Below are 25,095 nucleotides of genomic sequence, written 5' to 3'. Positions count from 1 at the left end.
GGATTTCTGCCTTCAAGTCGGCAGGAGCATTGGTCCCAGCAGTGATTCAGTAAAATGTGCTGAGAAAGAAATCAGCCTGGGGTGTAAGCCGGAACAATCGGCGAACTCCAAATCATGTGCATTTGGTTGATCTGTGAATAAGAGATGGAGACAGTCCACTTGAGTACCCACTCATGCCAACAGGGAGCCACTCATGCCCTGCGGGGCTCCTTTGCCCAGAGCACCAATGCCCTGGTGGATGGTCCCCAGATGCTTTCTTCAGGCTCAGATGGTCCCACAGGATGGGACACGCAGGCACCACAGAAGAGGCTGGTTTCTCCATAGTGCCACCTGGCATGCTTCCCGCCCTTCCTTGTTTTGCTCTCCTCATCTCTCATGCCTGCTCCCTGGGGTCATATTCCAAATAAACGTGCATATGAGCCGTTGTCTCGGGCTCTGTCTTAGGGAACCGGGGCTAAGACAATCCTTCCAACACCCGTGACAGAGATACCTTACCCCCTCTCACAGGGAGCCACCTGAGCTCAGGCAGGTTCAAGGACTTGCCAAGATCAAGCAGTGGGTAAGGGCAGAACCAGGGAAACACTGAGGAGGAAGGAGAGGGTCTGCCGGGCAGGGAGTGGGCCGTGGAAGTGACGGGAAACTGGACTGTGTTCCTGGGGGTGCTGCATGTCCGTTGACACTTGTGCTCATGATTTTGAAGAGAGAATATCAACCAAGAGGTGAGCTGTTCTCCTGGTGTCTGACACAGGTTGGTCAGAGGAGGTGGTGGGGGATGGGTGTGAAGCAGGGGGTGAGGCAGGGGTGGGGCTCGAGCAGGCAGGGGGAAGGGCAGGGCAGAGTGAGGACACCCAGAGCTAGGAGTAGTCTGGGTGACCAGGGACGCCTGGGAGGCTTGAGCTCCTGGTGATGTACGCCCGCCGCGCCCTCCTTCGGGGACTCCAGGAGAGAAAGGCGCCCCAAAGCTGGCGGAAGCACATCTCCTCTCGGAGAGGCTGGGTAGAGTGATTCGAAGGGTGAGGCAGGCTGTGTGGTCAAGGGTCAAGGTGGCCAGGCCCGGCCTGGCCTTGGAGTTCCGAGGACCTGTCACTGAACGCGGGCTCTGTGGTTTACAACCAGCAAGACTTGAGCTCGTTGGACCAACCAGTGAGGGGTGGCCTTGGCATTGGGGCCAAGGCTTAGGATGCTGGGGTGGGTGGTGAGTAGAGGCAAGAAAGCTCCCAGATTTTTCATCTGCAAAACGAGAATCAGGCACCTCTACCCCGCATGATTAGAGATCACGTAGGAAATTCTAAGAGCTGGTGCCTGAGTGCCGGGTAGAGAAAAGCAGTTGCTCTTTCAGCCATTCATTTGTTTCACCCTCAAAAACTCTCTATGGGGTGGATGCTTTTAGAGCTACAAGTCACAGCTTAAGAAAAATGAGCCACTGAGAGAGAGTTAAGTGACTTGCCCGAGGCCACACAGGCAAAAGGCATCAGAATCAGGATTTGACCTGGCAGCCCTGCGAGAGCCTCTCTGCGTGCCCCTCCTCCCAGCATCCCAGGGGCCCTGCTGGAAACCCGCCCCATTTTCCTTAAGTCTGGTGTGTGTAGAGCAGCTGCTTCCTTGTTCCCCGCCAGCCCTGGCTTCGCGCTGCTCCAGTGAGAGGAGCTCCAAGCTGGCGGAGGCCTCTCCCCTGGGCTGCAAGCTGCTCCTGGGGCGAGCACTGCCTGGCCTTAAGGTGCTCGCAGAGTGGGCGAGAGCAGGGGGAGGGGTGGCTTCCAACTTGCTGGCCCCCGAGGCAGGGGGAGACTGCTTTGGCAGGACTCAAGGCTCCGCCTCCTATGTCCCTTCGCCTGAGAGCCTGGGGCCCAGCCCCGACCTCCCTCTGCTTCCCAGCTGCACTGAGGAGTCTCCCAGCCTTGCAGGCCCATGTGGCCAGCTCTCCTCACTTCCTCCCTCCGGCCCCTCTGCCCAGCCTGGGGGACCCCTGCTCTGCTCACCCCACGGGTCAGGCCTAAGCCTAGGAGCTGGAAAATGGGCTGGGACCGACTAGTGAAGGAGGCTCTGGCATTGGGGACAAGCCTGGGGCTGCCGGGGTGACTGGGGGTGGAGAACAGACTGCAGGGAAGAAATGTATGGGTGGAGGAAGGAGGAGGAGACTGGGTGTCCTCCAGGCCAGAGCCCAGGGGTAGCACCTATTGTCATTATTTGTTATTTGGCGAACATTCTTTATCTACATAATCACTTCACCGCAAGTGTGTAAAGTAAGGACTGTGACTGCGACTTTACAGACAGGGAACATGAGGCAGGAGGTTAGGGCTCTAAGACCCCCAGGGTTGAACCTAGCTAGGACTGCTCCTCCTGCAAGCAGGCCAGAAAGACCCAACAGGACACCCCAGGGGGTAGGGGCCCCAAGGAGGCAGGGGGACCAGTTGTTCCAGAGCGCCCTGAGGAAACTGTGTTTATTTCCAGGGTCTCCTCCAGGTTCCGAAGCTGGAGACAGGGTCTCCAAACCCTCCCAGCTTCCTCTGGGCGGGGGCTGCTCTGGGGCTCCTTGCACTCTGAGGCCTGCTGGGGCCCAGGGGTCAAGGCGCCCATTCGGTAGTCGGGCGCCTCAGGACAGGACAACGGACGGACGCCAGGGGCGCTCCCTGAACAAAGACTGGGTGGGAGGCGGCCTGGTGTGTCCCCACCCCGCCTCCCCCAGTGCCTGCTGAGCCGCGACCACAGCCCACAGCCAGGCGAGGCGGAGCGAGCATGGCGCGGGCGTCTGCAGTTCTGCTGCCCCTGGTCCTGCAGCTTGCAAGCCAGGCCGTCGCCCCCGGGACGCGCCGAGGTAAGCGGGAGCGCCAACGTCTTGGGGGCCAGCCAGGCGGGACCCCACCTCCTGCTCAGCCCAGCCTGAGGGAAAGAGCTGGGGCGGGAGATGCCTCTCCCCGCGGTGCCTCTAGGTGCGCTCTGGTCCTCCCCGTCGGTGGAGGAGATGTGTGGGGGAGGCAGCCCCCGGCTAAGGCCCAGGGTCCAGGAAACCTGGGGGCTTTCTGCTGTGGGCTGGGGAGGAGTTCCTGCAGGCTGCGGCGGGGGAGAGGCTGCCCTGGAATCTGGGAGTCTGAAGTTAATTATTTGCCTTGAGAAAAGGAACAAACAGGAGGCCGCTGTGGGAGCTGACTTTGAGTCTCGGGATCAGGCTCCCCCCACCCCAGGCAGAAATGGAGAGGTCAGTGCTGCGGGGCCCCTAGGAAGGTGGCAGAGAGGGGAGCTTGGACAGGTCAGTGGGTCTCAGTCAAGCTTTGTGTCACCCTCAGGCGGGGCTGTCCAGGCAAGGGACCCACCCCAGCTTCCCTAAGGGTCCCAAGCACCCCCAGATTCTCCCTGACCCCCTTATTATAGCAGCTTAAATAGGTCTGGAGGAGCAGCCTGGAAGGAGGGATGTGGAGCTTGGGAAGTGAAACTGGGGTACAGGGTTTAAGATGCTGAGACCCCAGCCTTGGCTGCTCTTCTTGGGGCTGTTGTTAGGTAAGGAGTGACACCAAGAGCTGGTGTCCAGGGGACACGCACCCCAGCTCGGGGGAGTTCAGGGCAGCCTGAAGAGATGGGAGGCACTACATAAGGTCATATGTGAACTGGCTGCTGAGAGCCTTTGAATGGGTGGTTTAGCAAAAAGAGCAGGTGGGGAGGCTGTCCTCAGCACCCCCAGTGGAGACCCGGGAGAAAAGGAGGTACTGGTTGGGGGGGTTGCTGGGTGAGACTGGAGACTGGTGGAGGCGGGTGGAGTACGAGAGAAAGGAAGCCTTAGGGGCCCCACCTGCCTATGTGGGTCCCCAAGCCCCCTCCACCACAGCCCTGGGGACTGTGGCAAGGCTTGGGGTAGGAACAGAGAAAGCAGATGCGCCCTCTGCCACGTTCTCCAAAAGCACTGTCCTTTCTGGCAGGTGAAGACAGGCAGTTAAAGAGCGGGGTCTGCTCTTGCACTCCCTGAACGACCCTCACACCATCCCCTCGCCCCCCACCTGTCATGATTCTCTCTCTCCAACCCTGCATGACAGCCCCAGCCCCAGGATGCCCCTGGCTAAGGCCCTGGCTCAAGCGAGGGTGACTGGGACATGCCCCCCCATGGCTGAGGATCCCTGCCAGGTGGATCAGGGTCCCTGGGGCTGACACCTCAGGCGGGTTCTTGCTACTTGGGAAGGTTCACTGAGAGGTCCCCCCTCTTCCTCCCATGCTTTCACTGCAGCACCCTCACAGGCCACTTCCCCTTCCTGATGGCAGGTGGCCACTGGGCGACATACCCAGGAAACCTGGCGAGCTCCTGGCCCAGAGGCCCACCCTGTATTCTGCTTCCCTGCAGGTGGGGACGTTGCCAGGGATCCCCCAAAGCTTGCAGACATCCATGATTACCAACAGCCGGATCCCCACTCCTCAGCATCTCCTGGGGTCCCCCAGCATCCCTGGCGCCCCCTGGAGGAGCGGCTGGGAAGGCTGGAGGCAGAGGTGACCCAGCTCAGAGAGCAGGTAGCACTGGTGGGAGGGCCGGCCGGGTGGGTGCAGTTGGTCAAACTTTGTCTAGTGGGAGGGAAGGGTTTTGAGAAAGGGAGCCCCGGGCACCCTAAAATAGAGTTTTGCTTTAAATGTACGTGGAGAGGTTCTTATCTGAACAGATAACATTGACTCTCTCACATCAATGAAGACCCTCTAAGGTATTTCTGCAAAGCAGATTTTTATATTCATTCATGTCTTTGGCAAGTCCCTGGAGCGCCTGTATATAAGGAATCATCTGAAGGGATTGAGATGGGTGCAAAAGTCCTTAACTGTTGGGACAGGGGGATTGGGTCCTCTGCTGTCTGAAAAAGAGGCCTGGGGACATCCTACTGTCCCCCTGGGTAGCCCCAGGGCTGTGGCTGTTTGAGCTGAATGCTGACTGGAGGGCAACCCCCTCTCTCTGGAATTCTTAAATTTCCTTCTCGTCTTGCCTCATTTCACTCCCTGCAAATTTGCATGAGATGGTGGGAGAAGCTGAGGCAGCACCTCCAGCGCCCCCTCTTTCCCTAGAACAAGGAGCTGCAGGCAAGGGTGAAACTGCTGGAGTCCTGTGAATGCCGCCCAGCTTCTCCCCAGTGTTGGGGGTTGGGGCAGGCCTGGCCTGAGGGGGCTCGCTGGGAGCCTGATACCTGCACAGCCTGCATCTGTCAGGAAGGGGCTGTGCGCTGTGACCCCAAGCCCGAAAGACCCCATTGCCATGGTGAGTGCCATCTCGTCTGCTGGTTGGGGTTCCCTCAGGGACTGGAGATGGCCCTGGGGGTCAGAAGATAGCCCTGTCTCTTCCTCAGGCTGTAGCCACAAAGGCCAGGCCTATGGCCATGGGGAGACCTTCTCCCCAGATGCCTGCACCACCTGCCTCTGCCTGGTGAGTTTCTCTGACCCCTGGTTGTCCTGTACTGTGCTCCTCATCTGTCTGCCTCGCCTCACCTCACTTCAGGGGTGCTGAATGTTAAGTAAAGGGTTCTGCCTGCCCTTGCACCAGAATCTGGCCACCATTGGCCTCCAGGTGATGCCCAGTAGTTCTACTTTCTGAAGTTAAACTACCAAATACTGTGGGGGGCCTCCTGACCCCTCTGGTTCAGACCTGGCAAATAGTGGCATGAAGGGCAGGGAGGGTGGAGTTGTTGGCTTCCTGCACCACCTCTCACAGCCCCCACCCACCCCTCTGCCCTTGTCTCCTACCTCAGTCCCCCAATGGCCTGCCTGGCCCTCCTTACTTCTCCTTACTCCTTAGTCTTCCTTTGAGAAAACCCTTGGTTTCCTTCCTTGGATTTCTCCACTCTGGGAAATTTGCCAGTACCAGGAAGGAATGATGTTGGGGGTTGAAAACAACAAGAAATGTTGGGGGTAGGGAGAGGGTCTCTGTCCAACGTTGGACCCAGCATAACCCAGGTCTCCTGAGCAGACTCAGCCTCTTGCTCCTCTGCGTGTCCATTGGGGCATGAAGTTTGCAATCTGGAAGCCCTGTGCCCCAGGTTCTGATGCCTGTGCAGTCACCAGTCTGCTTCCCCCACAGGAAGGAACCGTAACCTGTACCCAGAAGCCATGCCCGAAAGGCCCCTGCCCAGAGCCAGGAGCATGCTGCCCCCACTGTGAGCCAGGTCAGCCTCCTGCCCACCCAGCCCCACCTCCTGCACTCTTTTTGGGGCCCCTGCATTCTGCATTCTGCCCCTGCCATGTGCCCAGCGAGGGCCTGCCCACCCACTCTGGTGGTGACGAGGGGAGTTCAGAACTGAGTCGCAACTACTGGACTACAGAGGGGCTCTTTGATCTTTCTCCTGCCCTCAGGGAGCTTGTGATCTAGTTGAAAAGTGAAAATGTAGAGCAAATATAATCCACGATTTAAGATCCAGTGAACAGATTAAGAGGAGGTAAGGGGTTAGTTGCCAAAGGAGAAGGCCGGAGGAGGGGAGACCCAATCAGACTAAGCAGTCAGGGTGGGCTTTATAGACAATGGGTTGTCTGAGCTGGATTTTCAAGGGACAGTGGGATCCCATCAGAGGGAGACAGTACTGAAGGGCCCCCCCTGTGCTGAAGTTCAGTTGGGTGGAGGGGGGTTGCTGGAAATAAGTGTGGGAAGGCCAGAACAGACAGTGCAAGCCTCACAGCACGGACGTTCTTCCTCAGGCCACGCGGTGCCATTGAAGTTTGCAGAGGCAGAGCCTGGCGTGTTCCAGGTTGCCAGATTCATGAAGTAAAAATTCAGAATGCCCCGTTACATTTGAATTTCAGATGAACAACACATACTTTTTTTCAGCGTAAGCATGTCCCCTGTGATCTTGAGGACGTAATGACACTGAAAAGTACATTTTGTTTATCTGAAATTCCAGTTTAACTGGCTGTCCCGTATTCAAGTGGTAGCCCTGCCCCAGGAAGAATCTCTCTGGAGACCAGTGTGGTCCAGAAGTCTCAGCCAAAGAAGAGGAGTGAAGTCTTGGGAGTTGATGGATCTCAGAGGAAAGGGGCACACACACACAGAGCTTGCGGCACGTGTGGTGCCTCGGCCACTGTGAGGACATATGATGAGGAGGAAAAAAAGACACCCTTCTCCAAACACATTACTTGCATTTGTTGTAAAATATTGGGACAAGACCGATGTTCGTGTCACACACTTTACTGCCACCTGCTGGAAAGTTGTAGGAAATACAAAAGTCTGAATGACGCCCCTTGGAACTGGTGTCCTCCTGGTCTCTACTTAGGGGTCTGGCCCTGATTTTGCAGGCTGCCCTGGAGGCCACAGGGCTGGGGAAACGTGGCAACAGGAGCCCTGTGTCATCTGTACCTGCCAGGTAAGGGAATCAGGGCCTGGCCCTGCCACCGCCCACATCCCTGGTGCTCAGCGTACCCTGCCTGGCGGGGCCAAGCCCAAGCTAGGGGCCAAACAGGGCTGCGGGCGCCGCCCAGTCATTGAGGCCTGGAGCCTGCTGGGCCTGCTAGGCCAGCAGAGTGACTGGGCTTGGGCAGTGGGGAGGGAGGAGGGCTCAGTGTCTACCCTGCAGGCAGGGGCCGTGCGGTGCCAGGGGCCCTCATGTTCAGAGCTCAACTGCCTGGAGAGCTACACTCCACCTGGGCAGTGCTGCCCTGTCTGCCGGCCAGGTGACCACCCACCCTGCCCCACCCCGCCCCCTGGCCCTCAGTCCCATAGTGCCCAGTACCTGCTCGGGGTCGGGTCTTCCCCCTGGTGATGTCCACCCACCCTGCTCTCTGCTGACCAGCCTATCATCCTGGTACCCTCCCCAGGCTGTGAGTATGAGGGGCAGCTCTATGAGGAGGGAGCCAACTTCCAGTCCAGTTCCAATCCTTGTCTCCGGTGTTCCTGCCTGGTGAGTCCCCCCACTTTTGCCCAGGCCCCGTTCCTTCTTGGATACCCTGTCCTGGGCCACATCTTTGAACCCCTACATGCCTTCCAAGGCCTCTTGCCATCAACATCCTCCCTCCACTCTGGCCCCGCCCCTCTCTGGGAGCCACCTAGGGGGGCTTTATCATTGTGGGTCCATTCCAGAGGAGCCTGGTTCGCTGCGTGCCTGTGAAGTGCCCACCCAGCCCCTGCCCTGAGCCAGTCCCAAGGCCTGGGCACTGCTGCCCTACTTGCCCAGGTGAGAGCGCTGACCCTTCCTGGCGGAGCTCCGGGTGGGGCTGTCACACCATGTCCTCAACTCCAGAGCCCAGTCTGCTGGCCTCTGAGCTGTGGTTTGGTCAGTGTGTGTGTGTGTGGGGGGGGGGTGGTGACACCAGTCATGCCTGCCGTGGAGCTGGACCCCAGAACCGGGGCTCACGTTTGCTCTTGCCGCTTGCCCTGAGGGAGCTGCTTGGCCGGAGTCCCCCAGTTGTCGGGTGTGGATAGTGATCTTACAGACCTTCCTAAACGCTGACTCTCACATGCTTTGTGCTCACAAGCACTAGAGGTGACACCGAGTCACGCCCTGGCATTGCTGGAAAGGCAGAAATAGAAGCAGGTGGAAATTCAGAGGAGGGAGACCTAATCCTGCATGAACACTGGAGGGAAAGTGCCCTGGAGGCGGGTGTCCTGAGGAAACCTTCAGGATAAAGAGCAGTTAGGTGGGTGAAGGGCAGAGGAGGCCTAGGGCATTCTTGCAAGAGAGGACAGCTTGAGCAAAGGCTTGGGACTGGCACGCAGAAGGACGTGGGTGGATGTGAGTTGGGAAGGAGCAAGCAGGCACTGATGGTCAAAACATAGTGAGATGGGGGTGGGGACATGGCCTTGCTGGACCCCGGAGGACCTGGAAGGCTGCCCTGGAGGACTCCGGCTGCTGAGAAGCTTGGGCCTCACCTGCCTGGGCACTGGGAGACACTGAATGTTCTAGGCAGAGGCCTGGCCTGGTCTTGTCTGGACTAGGAGAGCATCCTCAGAGGACATATGGAGCTGGACAGGGGCAGACCAAAGCTGAGGTCCAGGCCGGTTCCCAGAGAGGAGACCAGGCCTCCTCTCTGCCTGTCTCCCCACAGACACAGGCTGCACAGAAGGAGGCTCTCACCGGGAACACGGCCAAGAGTGGACAGTGCCTGGAGACCCCTGCCAGATCTGCCGCTGCCTGGTGAGCCCCATGCTGCTCCTGGGCACTCCCAACCCTACCCCAGGACCACCCTATTCACTCTTTCATTCCACTGAGCACATCCGCTTGGCTTTGAGGGGACACAGAGATGCAGAAGACCTGACTCTGGGTGCTGTGAGCAAGGGGACGGGGTCGTACCCATGCGGACAGAGGGGTTAGCATAGGTTTGAGAACTGAACTCAGGCAACTTGCAGGCAGGGTGAGCTGACAGGCGGCACAGCCCCAGGGAGGCAGGAATGAGGTTTGACTTGAGGCATCTAGTGGTATGTGGCCACTTACAATGTGGCCTCCAGTTTGAGATCCTACTCCAGTCTGAGTAGGACAGGCTGCGAGTATAATTACACACCAGATTCCAAAGACTTAGCATGAAAGAGATACCCATATCTCCTTAATACTTTATGTTCGTTACGTGTCGAATTAATTTTGATATTTGGGGTTGCACTGATGATCAAAATTTAGTTTTGTCTATTTTTTGAGATTTACGAATCTAAAAAAGAAAAATTTAAATGACATGTGACTTGCATTATATTTCCATTGGGCAGCACAGATCTAGAAATCTTCATGGAGGGAGTGTGTTCGCTTCGGTCTTAAAGGGGGAGTGGGATTTGAGCAGGGAAACCTGGGGGAGACACCCCAGGTTCTATAGACTGAATAGCTGTGTCCGCTGCTCCAAAAGTAAAAGAAATGTTAAAATCCTACCCCCCAAGTTGATGGTATTAGGAGGTGGGGGTCTTTGGGAGGTGATTAGGTCTTCGTGGGAGGGCCCTCGTGATGAGATTAGCGCCCTTATAGAAGGGACCTCAGAGAGTTAGAGCCTGTCTTGGGAGAAGATGATCCTGTGATACCAAGGAGCCAGGAAGCAGGTCCTCACAGACACTGAACTGCTGGCCCCTTGATCTTGGACTTCCAGCCCCCATAACTGTGAGAACTAAAGTGCTGTTTTTTTTTTTTTTTAAGATTTATTTATTTATTTATGTATACAAGAGCTGGGGTACAAGCCAGAGGCTTGAGGGGTGAGAGGATTCACCAGAGACAGAGTGGGGAACAGAAGAGGCAGATCGACTGAAATACACTGCTGAGGGGAGCAGCAAGCAAGTCAAGAGAGGTCTGCTGCGCCATATGGGTAGCTCCCTGGCTGGGTATCGAACTCGTGCTGCAGTGGCTGCGGACAGCTTCATAGGTTGTGTCTTAACCCCTTGCGCCACCAGGGAGGCCCATAAAATGCTGTTAATAAGCCTCTCAGTCTATGGGTTTTACCCCAGCAGTCCAGATGGACTGGGCCCCCAGGTCTGTGATCAGTCAGGGCAAAGCCTGGGGAGGAGAGTTTGGCGTGGAGGGCGTGATGCTGAGGAGGGCTGTGTCCTGTGGCAGCTGTAGCCACCAAGCTTCCCGACTGCCTGCCAAAGACTAAGGTCCCTATCGTGAAGGCCGTGGGGCACCTGCCCCCTTTGCAGCCCTTCTCTTCTCTTCTCTGTTCTCACTGACCCTCCTCACCACCTGTGAGAGGAATCACTACCCAGACATGTATGGGGCTAGAGCTGGTGAGTCCACTCGTGAATCCAGGGGTGTGGTGTGTCTGGGCAAGACCCTGGGGAGTAACCTGTGAGCTGCCAGCTGCCACACCAGACACCTCATTTCATCCCCATAACAAGGCCATGAGGATGGGACTCTTACTGTCTTTTTCCATGTGGGTAAACCGAGTCACCGAGGACTCAAGTCACATGCTGTTATACATCTGGGTTGGTTTCCTAGGGCTGCGAGGCACCACAGGCTGAGCGAGTGGCTTAAACAACAGTAATGTGTTTTCTGGGTTTTGGGGGCAGAAGTACGAGATGGTGGCAGGGCAGGTTCCTTCTGAGGGCTGTGAGGGAGAAGCTTCTCATTCCCTGGCTCTCTGGCCACCTCTGGTGTCCCTTGGCTCCTGCCGTTATCCTGCTGTGTCCCTCTTCTTGTGTGTGTGAGTCCAAATTTCCCCTTTGGATATGGACTCCCATCATTAAATTAGGCCCAGAGCACTCCAGGATGCCTTGGCTTTAACTAACTCTATTTGCTATGACCTTGTTTCCAAATAAGGTCAAGTTCTGAGGTCCTGGGGTGAGGACTTCAGCATGTGCATTGGGGGAGGCGGGGAGAGTTCATCATAAGCACATCTATTGAGTGGACAGCTGGGACTCAAATGCTGTTTCTGCCCCTTGACTGAGCTCTGGTGGCCCCTTCCCTGCCCTCTCTGTCCCTTCCCAGGAGGGCCACATCCAGTGCCGTCAGCGAGAATGTGCCAGCCTGTGCCCGTACCCTGCCCGGCCCCTCCCGGGCACCTGCTGCCCTGTGTGTGATGGTGAGTCAGTGGGGGGAGCCAGTGGTGGGGTTCAGACAGCTGATGGATGGTCCGGTTCTGGTCTCCCTCAGAGGCCAGGGGCCCTGGGGTGCCCTGAGGAGGATCTGAGGCACACTCTTCCTGACAGGCTGTTTCCTAAATGGGCGTGAGTACCGCAGCGGGGAGCCTGTGGGCTCTGGGGACCCCTGCTCGCACTGCCGCTGTGCCGTGAGTGTGGCTGCCTGGCAGGGGGGGCCTGGCTTCTGGGCCTGCCTCTCGCATGCTGACCAGGCCCTGTTGGCAGAACGGGAGCGTCCAGTGCGAGCCTCCACCCTGCCCACCGGTGCCCTGCAGACACCCAGGCAGGATCCCTGGACAGTGCTGTCCAGTCTGTGATGGTGAGTGGGGGCTCGAGACCTGGAGAGGGACAGGCATGGGCCCGAGAGAGGCTCCCAATGTGGGGTTGGCTCCCCACGAGCCTACAGAAGCCCCTTGAATTTCAAGGACAGGGGAAACCCTTTCGAGACCCCAGCTTCTGTCAACACAGGTGGGGGACGAATCCTCACCTTCTCGTGGCAGCTGGGGGGCACTGCGATGGGCTCCACGCTCCTGGGGCAGGAGGAGGCTGGCAGGGCCCCCTGGAGGACACGGTGGCTGCCCAGGTGCGGGGTAGACCTCAGGGAGGTGTGTGGCTTGCCTGCCCGCTGTCCTCCTGTCCAGGCTGTGAGTACCAGGGACACCAGTATCAGAACCAGGAGACTTTCAGACTCCAAGAGAGTGGCCGCTGCAGCCTCTGCTCCTGCCAGGTACGCTGTCTCCTCTCATCACCGGTCTGTCTGGTCCTTTGAAGTCCTCTCACCCAGCCTCCCTCCTAGGCCGGCGAGGTCTCCTGTGAGGAGCAGGGGTGTCCTGTCGCCCCCTGCACTCTGTCTGACTCTGGCTCCCAGCTCTGCCCAGGTGTGTATGTGTGAGAGAGGAGCTGTGAAGGGGAGTGTCTTCTGCAACGACTGGAGGTGGAGGGGGTCCCTCCATATGGGGTGGGGCAGCTGGGACTACTAGGACCCCTTATGGGGGTCCCTCCATAAGGGGTGGGGCAGCGGAGTCCACTAGCCATTCCAGAGTGGCAGAGTATATTCAGAGGCTGTGGTGGGGGTGGCAAAGCCAGGTTCCTGGGAGGGGGGTGAGTGGTCTGGGAAGGACAGATGGATGGGGGTGGGCAGGTTGTCATGGTGACAACCCCCCTCACTGTAGCCTGTGTGCTTGATGGAGAGGAGTTTGCTGAGGGGGTCCAGTGGGAGCCTGATGGTCAGCCCTGCACTGCCTGCTCCTGTCAAGATGGGGTGCCCTTGTGCCGGGCTGTGCTCTGCAAACCAGCTCCCTGCCAGCACCCCACCCAGCTCCCTGGTGAGTGCCCCCTCTCCAGTTCACTTTCTTCCCCTGCTTGGGCAGCCTCTGACCTGCTGACTGACCAACCCACCCTGTCCAGGCGCCTGCTGCCCCCACTGTGAGAGCTGTACCTACCAGGGCCAAGTGTACGCCAATGGGCAGAACTTCACAGACACAGATAGCCCTTGTCACACCTGCCACTGCCAGGTACTCCCCAGGCTCGCTGCCCCCTTGCCGAGAGCCCCTCCTGGGCCCACCCCCATTGTCCCGTCCCTGCTTGCAGGATGGGACGGTGAGGTGCTCCTTGGTCAGCTGCCCTCCCACAACCTGTGCCAGGCCGCAGAGTGGACCAGGCCAGTGCTGCCCCAGGTGCCCAGGTGAGTGTTAACAGTAGCTCTCTGGCTTGGGGGACCTAGACCCCACCTTCACACCAAAATGTGGGTTCAGCAGATTTAGAAAGCAATAGTCTTCTGAATTGCTTCAGTCTGACACAGCTTGGAATGCTCTGGAACTCACAGGGTGCAGGTGGGAGGGGAATAGAGAATGGCTTACGCCTTCGTGTTACTCCACCGCCCTCCCCTCCCAGCCTGCATTTCTTTTTTAATACCCCCACCACTAAGATTGATCCACAAATCTACCTGTATAACAAGGACACGGCTTCACGCCAACAAATGTCTGGGTCTGCTGTGTGGGAGACTCCCGGGAGCGTGCTAGGCCACCTGTCAGCCACATAGGCAGAGGGCATCAGCTCCTTCCTGGGGGCACAGACACCCACGCACACACAGCCCCCTCCCTCCCTCCTTGGGTGCTTCTGCAGTGACTTTGGACTCCGAGGGTACAGGGGCTGTCAGCCTGTCCCCAGCACTGTTGGTCTTGGCCCACCCTTGCCACCCCCCTGCCCAGACTGCGTCCTGGAGAAACAAGTGTTTGTGGACGGCGAGAGCTTCTCCCACCCCCGAGACCCCTGCCAAGAGTGCCAGTGTCTGGAAGGCCAGGCCCGCTGCCAGCCTCGCACCTGCTCCAGGGCCCTCTGTGCCCACCCGCTGGCTGGAGCCTGCTGCCAGAACAACTGCCAGGGTGAGGGACACACAGTGGGCGCGATGGGCTCCTGGGATGGCTCGACCTAGCAGTGGGCACTTGGGCTGGGAGGGCAGGATGCCCCGGATGAGCAGGGTCTATAGCTGCCCCTCCCCCAGGTTGTGCTTTTGGAGGGAAAGAGTACCCCAGCGGAGCCGAGTTCCCCCACCCCTCCGACCTCTGCCGCCTGTGCCGCTGCCTGGTGAGTCAGCCTTGTGAAGGGCAGCCCAGGGGCAAGGGGAGGTCCTGAGAGGTTGCCCAGGTGGTGGTGAGGGAGTGGGTGTCCTGGGTCTTCCACCTCCAGCCCCACCGGGGGGGGCCCACCTGTCCTTGTAGAGTGGCAACGTGCAGTGCCTGGCCCGCCGCTGCCCACCCCTGCCCTGTCCAGAGCCGGCCCTGCTGCCCGGAGAGTGCTGCCCGCAGTGCCCAGGTAGGATCTGCACCTCCAGGCCGCGTCTCCCGGGGGACCCTCCCAAGCCTCTCCCTGGCCCCCCTGAGTCTGGGTGTCGCCTCAGCTGCCTCCTCCGATTGCCCTCTGCCTGGGAGTGAGGTCCCCGCCCGCCACCAGGAGCACTTCTCCCCGCCCGGGGACCCCTGTCGCCTCTGCCTCTGCCTCCATGGCTCTGCGTCCTGCCGGCGGCTGCCCTGCCCACCCGCGCCCTGCGCCCACCCACGCCAGGGGCCTTGCTGCCCCTCCTGTGACGGTAATGCCCACTCAGGCAGCACCCTGATCCCCCTTCCTCCCACCCGCTCCCTCCGTCCTCCTTACTTTGTCCCTCTTTTTCCAGCCCCAGGTGGGACGCCACCCTGGTATCTACCTCCCATGTTGGGGTTCGCACAAAGAATGTTGGGGGACAGCGCCCTGTCCACCAGGCCTGGGGTGTTGTAGGGCTGGTAGACACAGCCCCAGCCTCTGCCCCTCATCTGCCCCCTAGGCTGCCTGTACCAGGGGAAGGAGTTTGCCAGTGGGGAGCGCTTCCCTTCTCCCACCGCCACCTGCCAAGTCTGCCTCTGCTGGGAGGGCAGTGTCAGCTGTGAGCCCAAGGCCTGTGCCCCAGCGCAGTGCCCCTTCCCTGCCAGGGGGGCCTGCTGCCCAACCTGTGATGGTGAGGGGACTGTGGGAGGTGGGGGCCAGGGGGCTGGGTCAGCAGCATCGTTACTGCCCCAGGATGGGGGCGTGGTCCCCAAAAAAGCCCGATACCTGAATTTTCTCCGGCCACTGATGGCTGTGTGACCTTGGACAAGTAACGAACGTAACCTCTCTGGGCCTAACAGTTTTCCAAAATAGTGTGTTTTTAAAATGCGTAGTTTTGTGGGGCCTCCCTGGTGGTGCAGGGTTAAAGACAGTGCTACCAAGCTATGAGCAGCAACTGCAGCATGAGTCTAATCCCTGCTGGCCAGACTGCTCTTACCCCCCCCAACCCCACCACACATAAGCTCTCCTGTTAACACCCCCAAAGTGCACTTGTTAGAATAGATGAGTTTATTTTTTTTAAGATGTATTTATTTATGCATACAAGAGCTGGGGTGCAAGCCAGAGGTGTGGGGGGTGAGAGGAGTCACCAGAGACAGAGTGGGGAGCAGAACAGGCAGACTGACTGAAATACACTGCTGAGGGGAGCAGCGGGCGAGGCAGGAGAGGTCTGCTGCACCATGTGGGTAGCTCCCTGGCCAGGGATCAAACTGTCTGCGGACCGCTCCGTAGGTTGAGTCCTAACTCCTTGCGCCACCAGGGAGGCCCCTAGAATAGATGAGTTTATATTGGCACATCAGTATCACCGTAGATGCCCTCTCTTTTTTAAAAAGAGGGGAAGAAAAACCCTAGTGTCAGCTCTAAGGGCCACTGCCGCCACCCAGGGACTCTTCTCCGTGAGTAATCAGAGAGCTTGAAAGAGCACTGAAGAGAGAGGACCTGGGCTGCAGGTTCTGCGTCACTGGGTAGGACTAGCCCCAGGTTTGGGAAGACTGATGCCCTCTGGCCTGGCAGTGGCCTGCTGAGTATTTAATCCCATGGGGGTCTTTCCCTACAGAGTAAGGCTGAAGGGGAGGAAGTCTACCCTTTGACCAGTTCCCCCCACACTCCTGTGTCCACCAGCCAGACCTGGGCCCTTCTCCCCACCGTCGCCAGGTCCTTGAAGCCTTGGACTCCCACAGGCTCAAGGGCAGAGCCATGACCTCTGTCCTCACCCCTTTCTGCTTCTTCTGCCTCTCCTGTCCTCTCTGGAAGGCTGTGAGTATCTAGGGGAGTCCTACCTGAGCAGCCAGGAGTTCCTGGATCCCCGAGAGCCCTGCCAACTGTGCACCTGCCTTGGAGGCTTTGTGACCTGCAGCCGCCGGCCCTGTGAGCCTGTGGGCTGTAGCTACCCACTCACCCCGCCTGGGCACTGCTGTCCCATCTGCCAGGGTAGGTCAGGCCTGCCCAGGCACCACCTTTTCTAGAACTCCCAACAGCCAGGTCACCTGGTCTCGCCACCGAACCCCTCCCAGAGATGCCCACACCCACACGCTGTGCTTCCCCCGGCCCCTCACAGGGTACGAATGGCTCCTGTGAATCACTGTGAGCGCAGCTTCCTTCCCTCCTACCTTCCTCAGCCCAGCCCCTGCCCTCCTCTTCCCACACTGCCCACCAAGGCGGGGAGTTCTCGGTAGTCACCAGCCCTCCAGCCCTCCACCCGCTTCCCGCCCACTCGCAGGCTGGCTGGAGCCTTCTCAGCCACTCCAGGCCACACTCCTCTCTCCTCTGATTCCCAGCCCTGGCCGAGGCCCCCACTAGGCCGGCACAGTGTGTGTGCACACCGGGTGTGTGCATGTGTGTATGGTATCTGTATACGTGTGTGGGTGCAAGTATGTGGTGTGTGCATGCATGGGTGTGTGTGCATGGGGTGTGGGTGGGTGGGTGGCGGCAGAGGGTCCTGTTGGTGATGCCTCTTTCACTACATTTTTCATTCCCCTTTCTGCCAGGATGCCTCTATCTTGGGGTCACTGCTGCCTCTGGAGAGATCTTCCCTGATCCCCTGGCCCCCACATGCTCCCTCTGCACCTGCCAGGTGAGGCAGCCTTTGGGGAATGTGGTGACCCTTTATTCCTTGATCCTCCCCTCTGGCCAGGAGGAGGTGGTCTCCTCCTCCCAGGTTCGCAGCATTTGGATCCAAGTCTCCTGGGCCAGCAGAGGGGGGTCCGGGCCTGGCAGGCTCAGTAGGGACACCCATGGGGAGAGATGCCAGGGGAGAAAGGAGGTGGCAGTGGGACCTCTCTCCCCCAGGAAGGTTCCGTGAGCTGCCAGAAGAAGCCATGTCCGCCGGCTCTCTGTGCCCACCCCTCTCCAGGGCCCTGCTTCTGCCCCGTCTGTCACAGTGAGCTGCGCCTCCCAAGCCCGTGTCCATCCTGCTCCTCCCCCCTCCCTCTCGGCCCCGCTTGGGGTTGGACTGGGCAAGATGCAAGGAAGTGTGTTGCCCACCCAGGAAGCCTGTCACCCACAGGCTGCCTTGCCCAGGGCCGGGAACATCAGGACGGGGAGGAGTTCGAGGGGCCCCCTGGCAGCTGTGAGTGGTGTCGCTGTCAGGTAGGGTAGGGGAGTGGCCCCAGGCCTGGGGCAGGGCTTGGGTCCCAGTGCCTCTGGGGTGCTCACCACTAGGGGCAAGTCACTGACCTTGCATCTCCCGCAGGCCGGCCAGGTCAGCTGCGTGCAGCTACGGTGCCCACCCCTGCCCTGCCCGCTCCAGGTCACGGAGCCCGGGAGCTGCTGCCCTCGCTGCAGAGGTGTGCCCGGGCCCCTGGGGCTGCCCCCTGGCTTCCACCCTGGGACAGATGCTCCTCTCTCTCCCGCTGCCTCCCTCGGCCTCTTCTGGTTTCCCACCTCCTGCTCATCACCAGACCCTCCCTCACCTTCCACTGGCCCTACCTTTCCCTGCCCCCGCCCTGGCCAGACCATCTCCCCTGAAAGCTGCCTCCTTTCTAACACGCCCCATCCCTAAGGATAACCCCCCCCCCCCCCCCCCCCCGAGCCAGGCACTTCCCGGCATCTCACTGATGCACCCCGGTCTCATCGCTAGCTGCGGCTGCTCCCCATTTCTCAGGGGAGAGGCCTAAGGGGCTGACAGGTAAAGTGACGCGTCTGTCTACCTGGGGGCACTCCGCTAGTAGGCGGCAGAGCTAGATTGGCCTCTGGGCCATCTGGTTCTGGAAGAGAAGCCCTTTCTAGCCTGCCCGCTGCGCTTGCCCCAGACCCTGGCCAGCGGGTGGAGTTTCCACAGAACACAGCGTCTCACCTGCCCCGAAGTCGGCAGGACAGTTCAACCCCCAGTTAACAGAGAAGAACAGGAGCTTGAGGAGCTTGAGCACTGTTGGGGATCAGTCAGTGACGCCCCGTGCCCTGCGCATGTGTCACGCCTGGGCCTGGCGCTGGGTCTGACAAGCAAGCGACATGGGACGAGACCAGAGCTCAGGCGTTGAGACCCACCCCCCAGGGTCTTCCCTCCCCCCTGCCACCTTCCCACAGATCCCTGCAGACCCCCCAGGCTCCTGCTGGTCCTGCCGGCCACCGGGAGGGGGGTGCTGGGGCAGACATGCGGCCTCAGGCTCAGAGCCGCCTGCCCACCCTGTCACAGGTTGCCTGGCTCACGGGGAGGAGCACCCTGAAGGCAGCAGCTGGGCACCCCCCGATAGCCCCTGCTCCTCCTGCATGTGTCACGAGGGTGTCGTCACCTGTGCCCACATCCAGTGCGTCACCTCCTGCACCCAGCCCCGCCAGGGGCCTGGTGACTGCTGCCCGCGCTGCTCTGGTACTGGGCCCTGGGGAGCAGGGGTGGCGGGGAGGTGGCACCGGCATGCCTTGTACACGCCCCAATCCCTGGGGTTGGGGGCTCCCACCTCTGGCTGCCAGCCTGAAGGCTCTGGCCCTGTGCTGCTCTTACTCCACACCAAGACTGTGAGCACGCGGGGCGGATGTACACGCCCGGGGAGAGCTTCCAGCCTGGGCCGGACCCCTGTGAAGTGTGCGTTTGTGAGGTGGGTGAGGGTGATGCTGAGGGGAGGGCGCCCGGGGAGGGGCCACAGGCACTGAGCGGGTCAGCGGCGGGAGGTGAAGCAAGGCCGGAAGTCTGGGGTTAGACACAGGGCACCGGGGCATGCGCTTGGGGCGTGGGCAGGCCTCCAGGCCGAGGGCAGGGGGGCACACTAGGAGGTGGGGGAGATGCCTGGGAAGTGCCGTGGCCACATCAGGAAATTTCATTTGGAAGGAAATGGTGAGCCATAGAAGGATTTTGAGCGGATGAGTGAATTCACAGGTCGGGAGATGAGGCAGCGGGGCTTTGGAGGAGGGTGGCATGAGAGTGCGGGAAGGTCAAGGTCGCATAAGGGTTCAACTGACTAGAAAGAGAAAGGCGCACCATCTCCTGGGCTTGGCCAGTCTGGGCTAGGAGCAAGTCTGGGAAGGCAGGGGTCTCTCTGCAGACATGAGTCTCACCTGAGCGAGGCACGTCCTGGAGGAGACATGCAGCAGGAGACGGAGTCCAGGGTGGAGGGTTGCTCTCAGCTCAGCTTCCAAGACCTGGAGCCATCCCCTGCCCACTTATTCTTACAGCCACAGCCCGAGGGGCCTCCCAGCCTTCGCTGTCACCGCAGGCAGTGTCCCAGCCTGGTGGGCTGCCCCACCAGCCATCTCCTGCCCCCAGGGCCCCAGCAGTGCTGCTCCACCTGTGCCCGTGAGTGTGGGGATCTGGGGGCAGAGAAGAGGGTAGGATTGCCATCCCGCAGAGTGACCCTGGAAAAGTCAGTTCTCTCCAACCCCAGCTCCAGCCCTTTCCTGACCCAGTGGACTGGAAGCCCATGTCAAGGCAGTGAGGCCTGTACCACCCCAAGGGAACCTGGGGAAGCTGGCAGGAGTCGAGGTGCTAGGGATATGAATTTGCCCTGGGCCCAAGAGATCTGGGGGCACAGTGAGTAAGTGGGGTCAACTGGGCTGTTCACCCCACTTCCCTCTTCCCCCCCAACATTCGTGTCTTCACAGAGGCGCTGAGTAACTGCACAGAGAGCCTGGTGGGGTCTGAGCTGGCTCCAGCAGACCCCTGCTACACCTGTCAGTGTCAGGTGAACCTTCCTGCCCTGGGCCCTGAAGCCCTCTCTCCGTCGCCTCCTCTGTGGGCTCTGGCTGGGGCTCCTCTCCTGTGGCAGCTCCAGCTCCCCACTCGCTCCACTTGCCCCGAAAGTCACATCTGGCCCAGGCCCCCCTCCCGACTGCACTGGGCTTCATCCTGCTCTTCACCCATGGTGCTCGCATGCCCTCCACAGGACCTGACTTGGCTCTGCGTTCACCAGTCCTGCCCCGAGCTCAGCTGTCCCCCCTCGGAGCGCCAGACGCCCCCTGGAAGCTGCTGCCCCGTGTGCCGGGGTAGGTGGCCAGCCTGGGTCTGCACTCTGAGTGTGAGCCCAGGAGGGTGGCAGCTGTGGGCCAAGTGGGCAGTTAGGGGCCTGCACCAGAATGCAGGCTTCGTTCTTAGGCAGAAATGGAGAGGGAGAAGAGGCCCAGGATGTGGAGGTGGAGGGGGGCCTGCCTCGGGCTCTTCAGGCCTCCAGGCTCCTTCAGACTGCAAGCCCTGCCGTCTCCTAGGCCCCCGATCCTGGTTGACAAAGTCAACACCATCAGGGTGCTAACAGAATGGGGTTGGGCACCCCCTGCTGTGGGCCACAGGGTGTCCTCCAGAGAGAAGGGATGCAGCCAGAAGGACTGTGCTCCCCCACCCTTATTTCATCCTCCTCAGAATGTGTGGTGGAGCCCCAGGGCCGGAGAGCGGCAGATGGAGAGAGCTGGCGGGAGCCCAGCGACCCCTGCATTACCTGCACCTGCCACGTGAGCTGGGGTGATAAAGGGAGGCATCTGGGGAGATGGGGTTCCTTGAGATCTTTAGGGAAATGTGCCCCCCCGTGGGTAAGAGGGGGCAGGGACATCCCTGTGCTGGGGCAGGGAACTGAACCCTGGACCTCACCCCTGACTTGAACATGAAGTGGGTGTTCTTGGGAGGCAGGGGCTGCTGCCTCAGACCCTGACCCAGAAGGCCCCCAGAAATGGGAGTCCAGAGGGCCGGGTCCTGCCTGAAGTCCTTAGAGCAATGGTCTGTCCTCAGGGGGGCCACGTGGAGTGCCACCTGGAGGAGTGCCAGCCCCTGTCCTGCCCCCACGGTTGGGCGAAGGTGCGGGGGGCCGACAGCTGCTGTGAGCGATGCCAAGGTGCCAGCCAGGACGGTGGGCGGGAGCGGGAGAGGCAGAGCCCTGTGCGGGACAGTGCGCAGACCCTCCCACTCCTGTCCCCTCAGCCCCAGCGCAGCTGTGCAAGCACCAGGGCCGGGAGGTGGCCTCCGGGGAGCACTGGGCGGTGGACGCCTGCACCAACTGCTCCTGCGTGGCGGGCACCGTGCACTGCCAGAGCCAACGCTGCCCGCCGCTCGCCTGTGGCCCCGTGAGTGCCCGGCCTGGGGCGGTGGGGTGAGGGGGTGCTGAGGGGGTGCTGGCCGGCCTCGGAGGCTGGGCTTAGGCCGCGAGGCGGCGCAGTTCCCGACGCGGCCACGAGGGGGTGCCCGAGCCCGCGCGCAGCGAGCGGGGAGCGCGTCGGAGGCTCCCGGGGGCGCGGGCGGGGCGCGGCTGGGCGAGCCGAGCGTCTGATGGCGTCTGGGGGGCGAGGCCAGGACGAGGCCCCCGCCCTGAGTCCCGGCAGCTGCTGCGCCCGCTGCCTGCCCCGGCCCGCTTCCTGCATGGCCTTCGGAGACCCCCATTACCGCACCTTCGACGGCCGCCTGCTGCACTTCCAGGGCGGCTGCAGCTACGTGCTGGCCAAGGACTGCCGCGGAGGGGACTTCAGGTGCGCCAGCCCCTCTGCCTTCTCTCTGACGCCCCACACCGTCCCTGCTGACCGCGGCACCCCGTCTCTCGCCACGCAGCGTGCAGGTGACCAATGATGCCCGGGGCCGCCGCGGCGTGGCCTGGACCCAGGAGGTGGCCGTGCTGCTGGGAGACGTGGTCGTGCGGCTGCTGCAAGGCGGGGCAGTCACGGTGAGCAGGGCCGAGCACCCGGGGCGCATAGTGTCGTGCTGTCCACCTGTCCTTCCCGACGTTGCCACCGCTCCGCCTCCCTTCTCCTGCAGGTGGACGCGCGCCCCGTGGCCTTGCCCTACCTGCAGGAGCCGCTGCTGTACGCGGAGCTCCGGGGACGCACGGTGATCCTGCACGCCCAGCCCGGGCTCCAGGTGCGCGGAGTGGCCAAGTGGGGCGGGGCGGGCAGCTCCAGCCTGTTCTGGCTTCTCTCTGTGGAAGGAGCAGGGAGCAGGTAGCACCTGCTACCTCTCGGGCCAAAGGCCACGGGGCTGAGAGTTCTCTGGATTCGAGTGGACGTTGCTAGGCCAGTTCCTGGGCTCTCAGTTTTCTCTTCTGTAAAATGGGGGAAGCCTTAGTTAGGCATGTGGAGAGGATGCTTTTGAGATTTCTTTCAATCCCTTGTCAAAGGGTCAAGAACACAATTTATAAATTCATAAAATAAGGCGAATTGGCCGTAATGATCTGGACTAGCCAGGTGTCTTGTCCTTGTGAGTCTTGAATGACCACGAAGAAGTGAATCTCTGGAAGTGGGTTGCATTTTCAGGGGTGTCATTGGGAGAAGGTGGCCTCCTGCGGGAGCTGTGGGCAGCTTTTCACTCTTCTGGGCTTGTCGGGGGCTGGGCACATGCTTCCCCCTTGCTGCTGCCTGGAGGCAGGGCCTGCCCTGGGGCCCAGCCACCTGCCCATTCTCCTCCCTGCAGCAGGGGGCGCTGACACAGTGCTGGGGGCCAGGGTGGCCAATGGGCTTCTCCTGCTCCCGCCTTTCCCAACTCCCCAGTCCGGGCCTCTCTGCACAGGTGCTGTGGGATGGGCAGTCCCAGGTGGAGGTGAGAGTTCCCGGCTCCTATCGGGGCAAGATTTGTGGGCTCTGTGGGAACTTCAACGGCTTTGCCCAGGATGATCTGCAGAGCCCCAAGGGGCTGCTCCTGCCCACTGAGGCTGCCTTTGGGAATAGCTGGCAGGTGAGTGGCACAGCAGCCCATCTGGGGGGGAAGCATAGTTGGCCATGTGCATACCATACCATAGCGCAGCCCCTGGTATGAAAGTGGGGGGGGGGAACAGATGCACATGGGCGTTGGGCTTTCATGGTGGTTTGGGGCTCCTTGCCTGGCATGTGAAGGGGGAGGCGCACCTCATTGTGTGAATCCCCAAGTCTGCTTTGCTGTTCACAGTGTGACCTTGAACAAGTGACTTGCCTGCTACAGGCCTTGGTTTTTCCACCTATAAAATGGGGACAAATAAAAAGTAGCTGATGCTTCCTTTGCTGTTCTTGTAGGGAGGTTTCTGAGGCTAAAACAAAATAATTGGTGCAAAGTGCTTCAAGGAACAGGGCACTCAAAGGTCAGCCTCCCTGGCTGTTGTCACACCAGGTCTGCTCTCTCCACCTAGGTCCCAGAGGGGCCAGGACCTGGTCAGCCCTGCTCCAAGGGCAGAGAGGTGGATCCATGCCGGGCAGCAGGTTACCGTGCCAGGCGTGAGGCCAATGCCCGGTGTGGGGTGCTGAAGTCCTCCCCGTTTAGTCGCTGCCATGCCCTGGTGCCACCAGAGCCCTTCTTTGCTGCCTGCGTGTATGACCTGTGTGCTTGTGGCCCTGGCGCCTCTGCTGATGCCTGCCTCTGTGATGCCCTGGAGGCCTATGCCAGCCACTGTCGCCAGGCAGGGGTGACGCCTACTTGGAGGGGACCCACGCTCTGCGGTGAGGAGGCAACACCCTGTGCTAGTTGTCGGTGGGGGTGGCACAGAGAGGAAGGGCAGTCCAGAGGGTGAGGTATGGATGGGGAGGTCAGGGAGGGCCATCATGGGTGAGCCTGGCAACTGGAGCCGTGCTGTGACCCTGCCGTCCTCTCCGCCTGTAGTGGTGGGCTGCCCCCTGGACCGTGGCTTCGTGTTCGATGAGTGTGGCCCACCCTGCCCCCGTACCTGCTTCAACCAGCACATCCCCCTGGGGGAGCTGGCGGCACACTGCGTGAGGCCCTGCGTTCCTGGCTGCCAGTGCCCCGCTGGTCTGGTGGAGCATGAGGCCCACTGTATCTCGCCTGAGGCCTGCCCCCCAGTCCTGCTCACTGAGGACCGGCCACCCAGTGCTCTGCCCAGCCCCAGCCAGGAGCTCCAGGGGGCACCCTGAGCCGAGATGCCTCCAGGACTCATCGGGCCAGAAGTCTCCTGTGGAGAGCAGCTCCCCCCCGGGCAGAGCGCAGAGAGAGGGCCGGCCTAGCGCTGGCAGCCTGGGCCCCATCTGAAAAGACAGGCTGTGTTGGGTCAGGAGCAGTAAACTCAGGACTTGACCTCAGGCTTCCTTGTGTGTGTTTCCTCCTGGTGCTGGGGTGGCGCCGTGGGCCACTTAGAACATGGGGTCTGGTGGTCAGTGTCCCTGGAGTTGCATCAGTGGCAGCTCTGGTGGGACCCCTGGTGGCACCCTGAACCTCACTCCCTCCTTGCGCCTGCATGTTGGGCTGCCCCCAGCTGCCAGACCCCAGTGTGGGTGCCTGGGAAAACTTGCAGTGTCATAAGGAGCACCCAGATGTCCTGGCCACAGCCACATGCTCGCAGTGTGTGGCAGGCATGGCCCGTGGCCGTCATGTGGGACCCTCTGTGGATCCATGTGGAGCCCTGCATGGCTGGAAGGGACTCCATCCTTTCAGGGCGTCTCCTTTCCTCGCTGTTTGGGGGACCCTGAACACTAGGGTCCCTCTTGAGCCACTCGAAGCTCTGGTGACCCAGACACCTCTTCCTTGGGTGGGGATCCGGGGAGGCGATAGACATGATGGAATGTGAACACACACGTGTGTGCGCACGCACCATAGACACCCAGGTTAGCATGCACACGCACCCCCCTTAGGCGCCCAGATAAACGTGCACACATGCATGTGTTCCCATCCCATGGAACAGACGTGCACATCTTGAAGATGTCCTCACAGGGGAAGAACATGGCCTTTGAAATAGAAAAAAATCTCTCCAACAAGAAGAATCTCTTCAGAGAGAATTCTGAGTTCTCTTTGCTGTCACCAGCTATGTGGCTTTGGTGTTTGAGGGATCTTGGTTGAAGGATTGGGCTTGGGGGGCTCTATTCTCCTTGCCGGGCGCCTAATATTTCAGCAGGAGTGAGGCGAGAGCGTTGCCTGTTGGGCCTGGAGCTCCGGG

General features: G+C 60.5%; 1 protein-coding gene across 1 annotated transcript; it reads left to right on the top strand.

Annotated features, from left to right (window-relative positions):
• Positions 1-2,736: 2,736 nt before the first annotated feature.
• Positions 2,737-24,079, top strand: KCP (kielin cysteine rich BMP regulator; the record flags this gene model as incomplete). The annotated part of the gene is made up of 42 exons (XM_084230640.1): positions 2,737-2,815; positions 4,328-4,491; positions 5,029-5,218; positions 5,307-5,383; positions 6,035-6,119; positions 7,240-7,307; positions 7,518-7,614; positions 7,759-7,841; positions 8,021-8,114; positions 8,986-9,074; positions 11,334-11,427; positions 11,555-11,634; positions 11,711-11,804; positions 12,127-12,212; positions 12,282-12,363; positions 12,658-12,810; positions 12,893-12,999; positions 13,076-13,169; positions 13,696-13,869; positions 13,989-14,071; positions 14,206-14,299; positions 14,385-14,573; positions 14,805-14,975; positions 16,097-16,273; positions 16,831-16,916; positions 17,132-17,222; positions 17,349-17,431; positions 17,535-17,628; positions 18,477-18,650; positions 18,794-18,876; positions 19,451-19,571; positions 19,877-19,956; positions 20,158-20,257; positions 20,628-20,716; positions 20,991-21,093; positions 21,180-21,322; positions 21,549-21,721; positions 21,801-21,912; positions 22,005-22,106; positions 22,752-22,916; positions 23,344-23,650; positions 23,811-24,079. The coding sequence occupies 42 exons, from the start codon at positions 2,737-2,739 to the stop codon at positions 24,077-24,079; spliced, it is 5,079 nt and encodes a 1,692-aa protein (XP_084086766.1).
• Between the last annotated feature and the right edge of the window lie 1,016 nt (positions 24,080-25,095).

This window comes from Talpa europaea (assembly GCF_964194135.1).
Source record: "Talpa europaea genome assembly, chromosome: 3".
Taxonomy (NCBI): Eukaryota; Metazoa; Chordata; class Mammalia; order Eulipotyphla; family Talpidae; genus Talpa; species Talpa europaea.
This window is presented reverse-complemented; position numbering and strand designations above follow the sequence as displayed.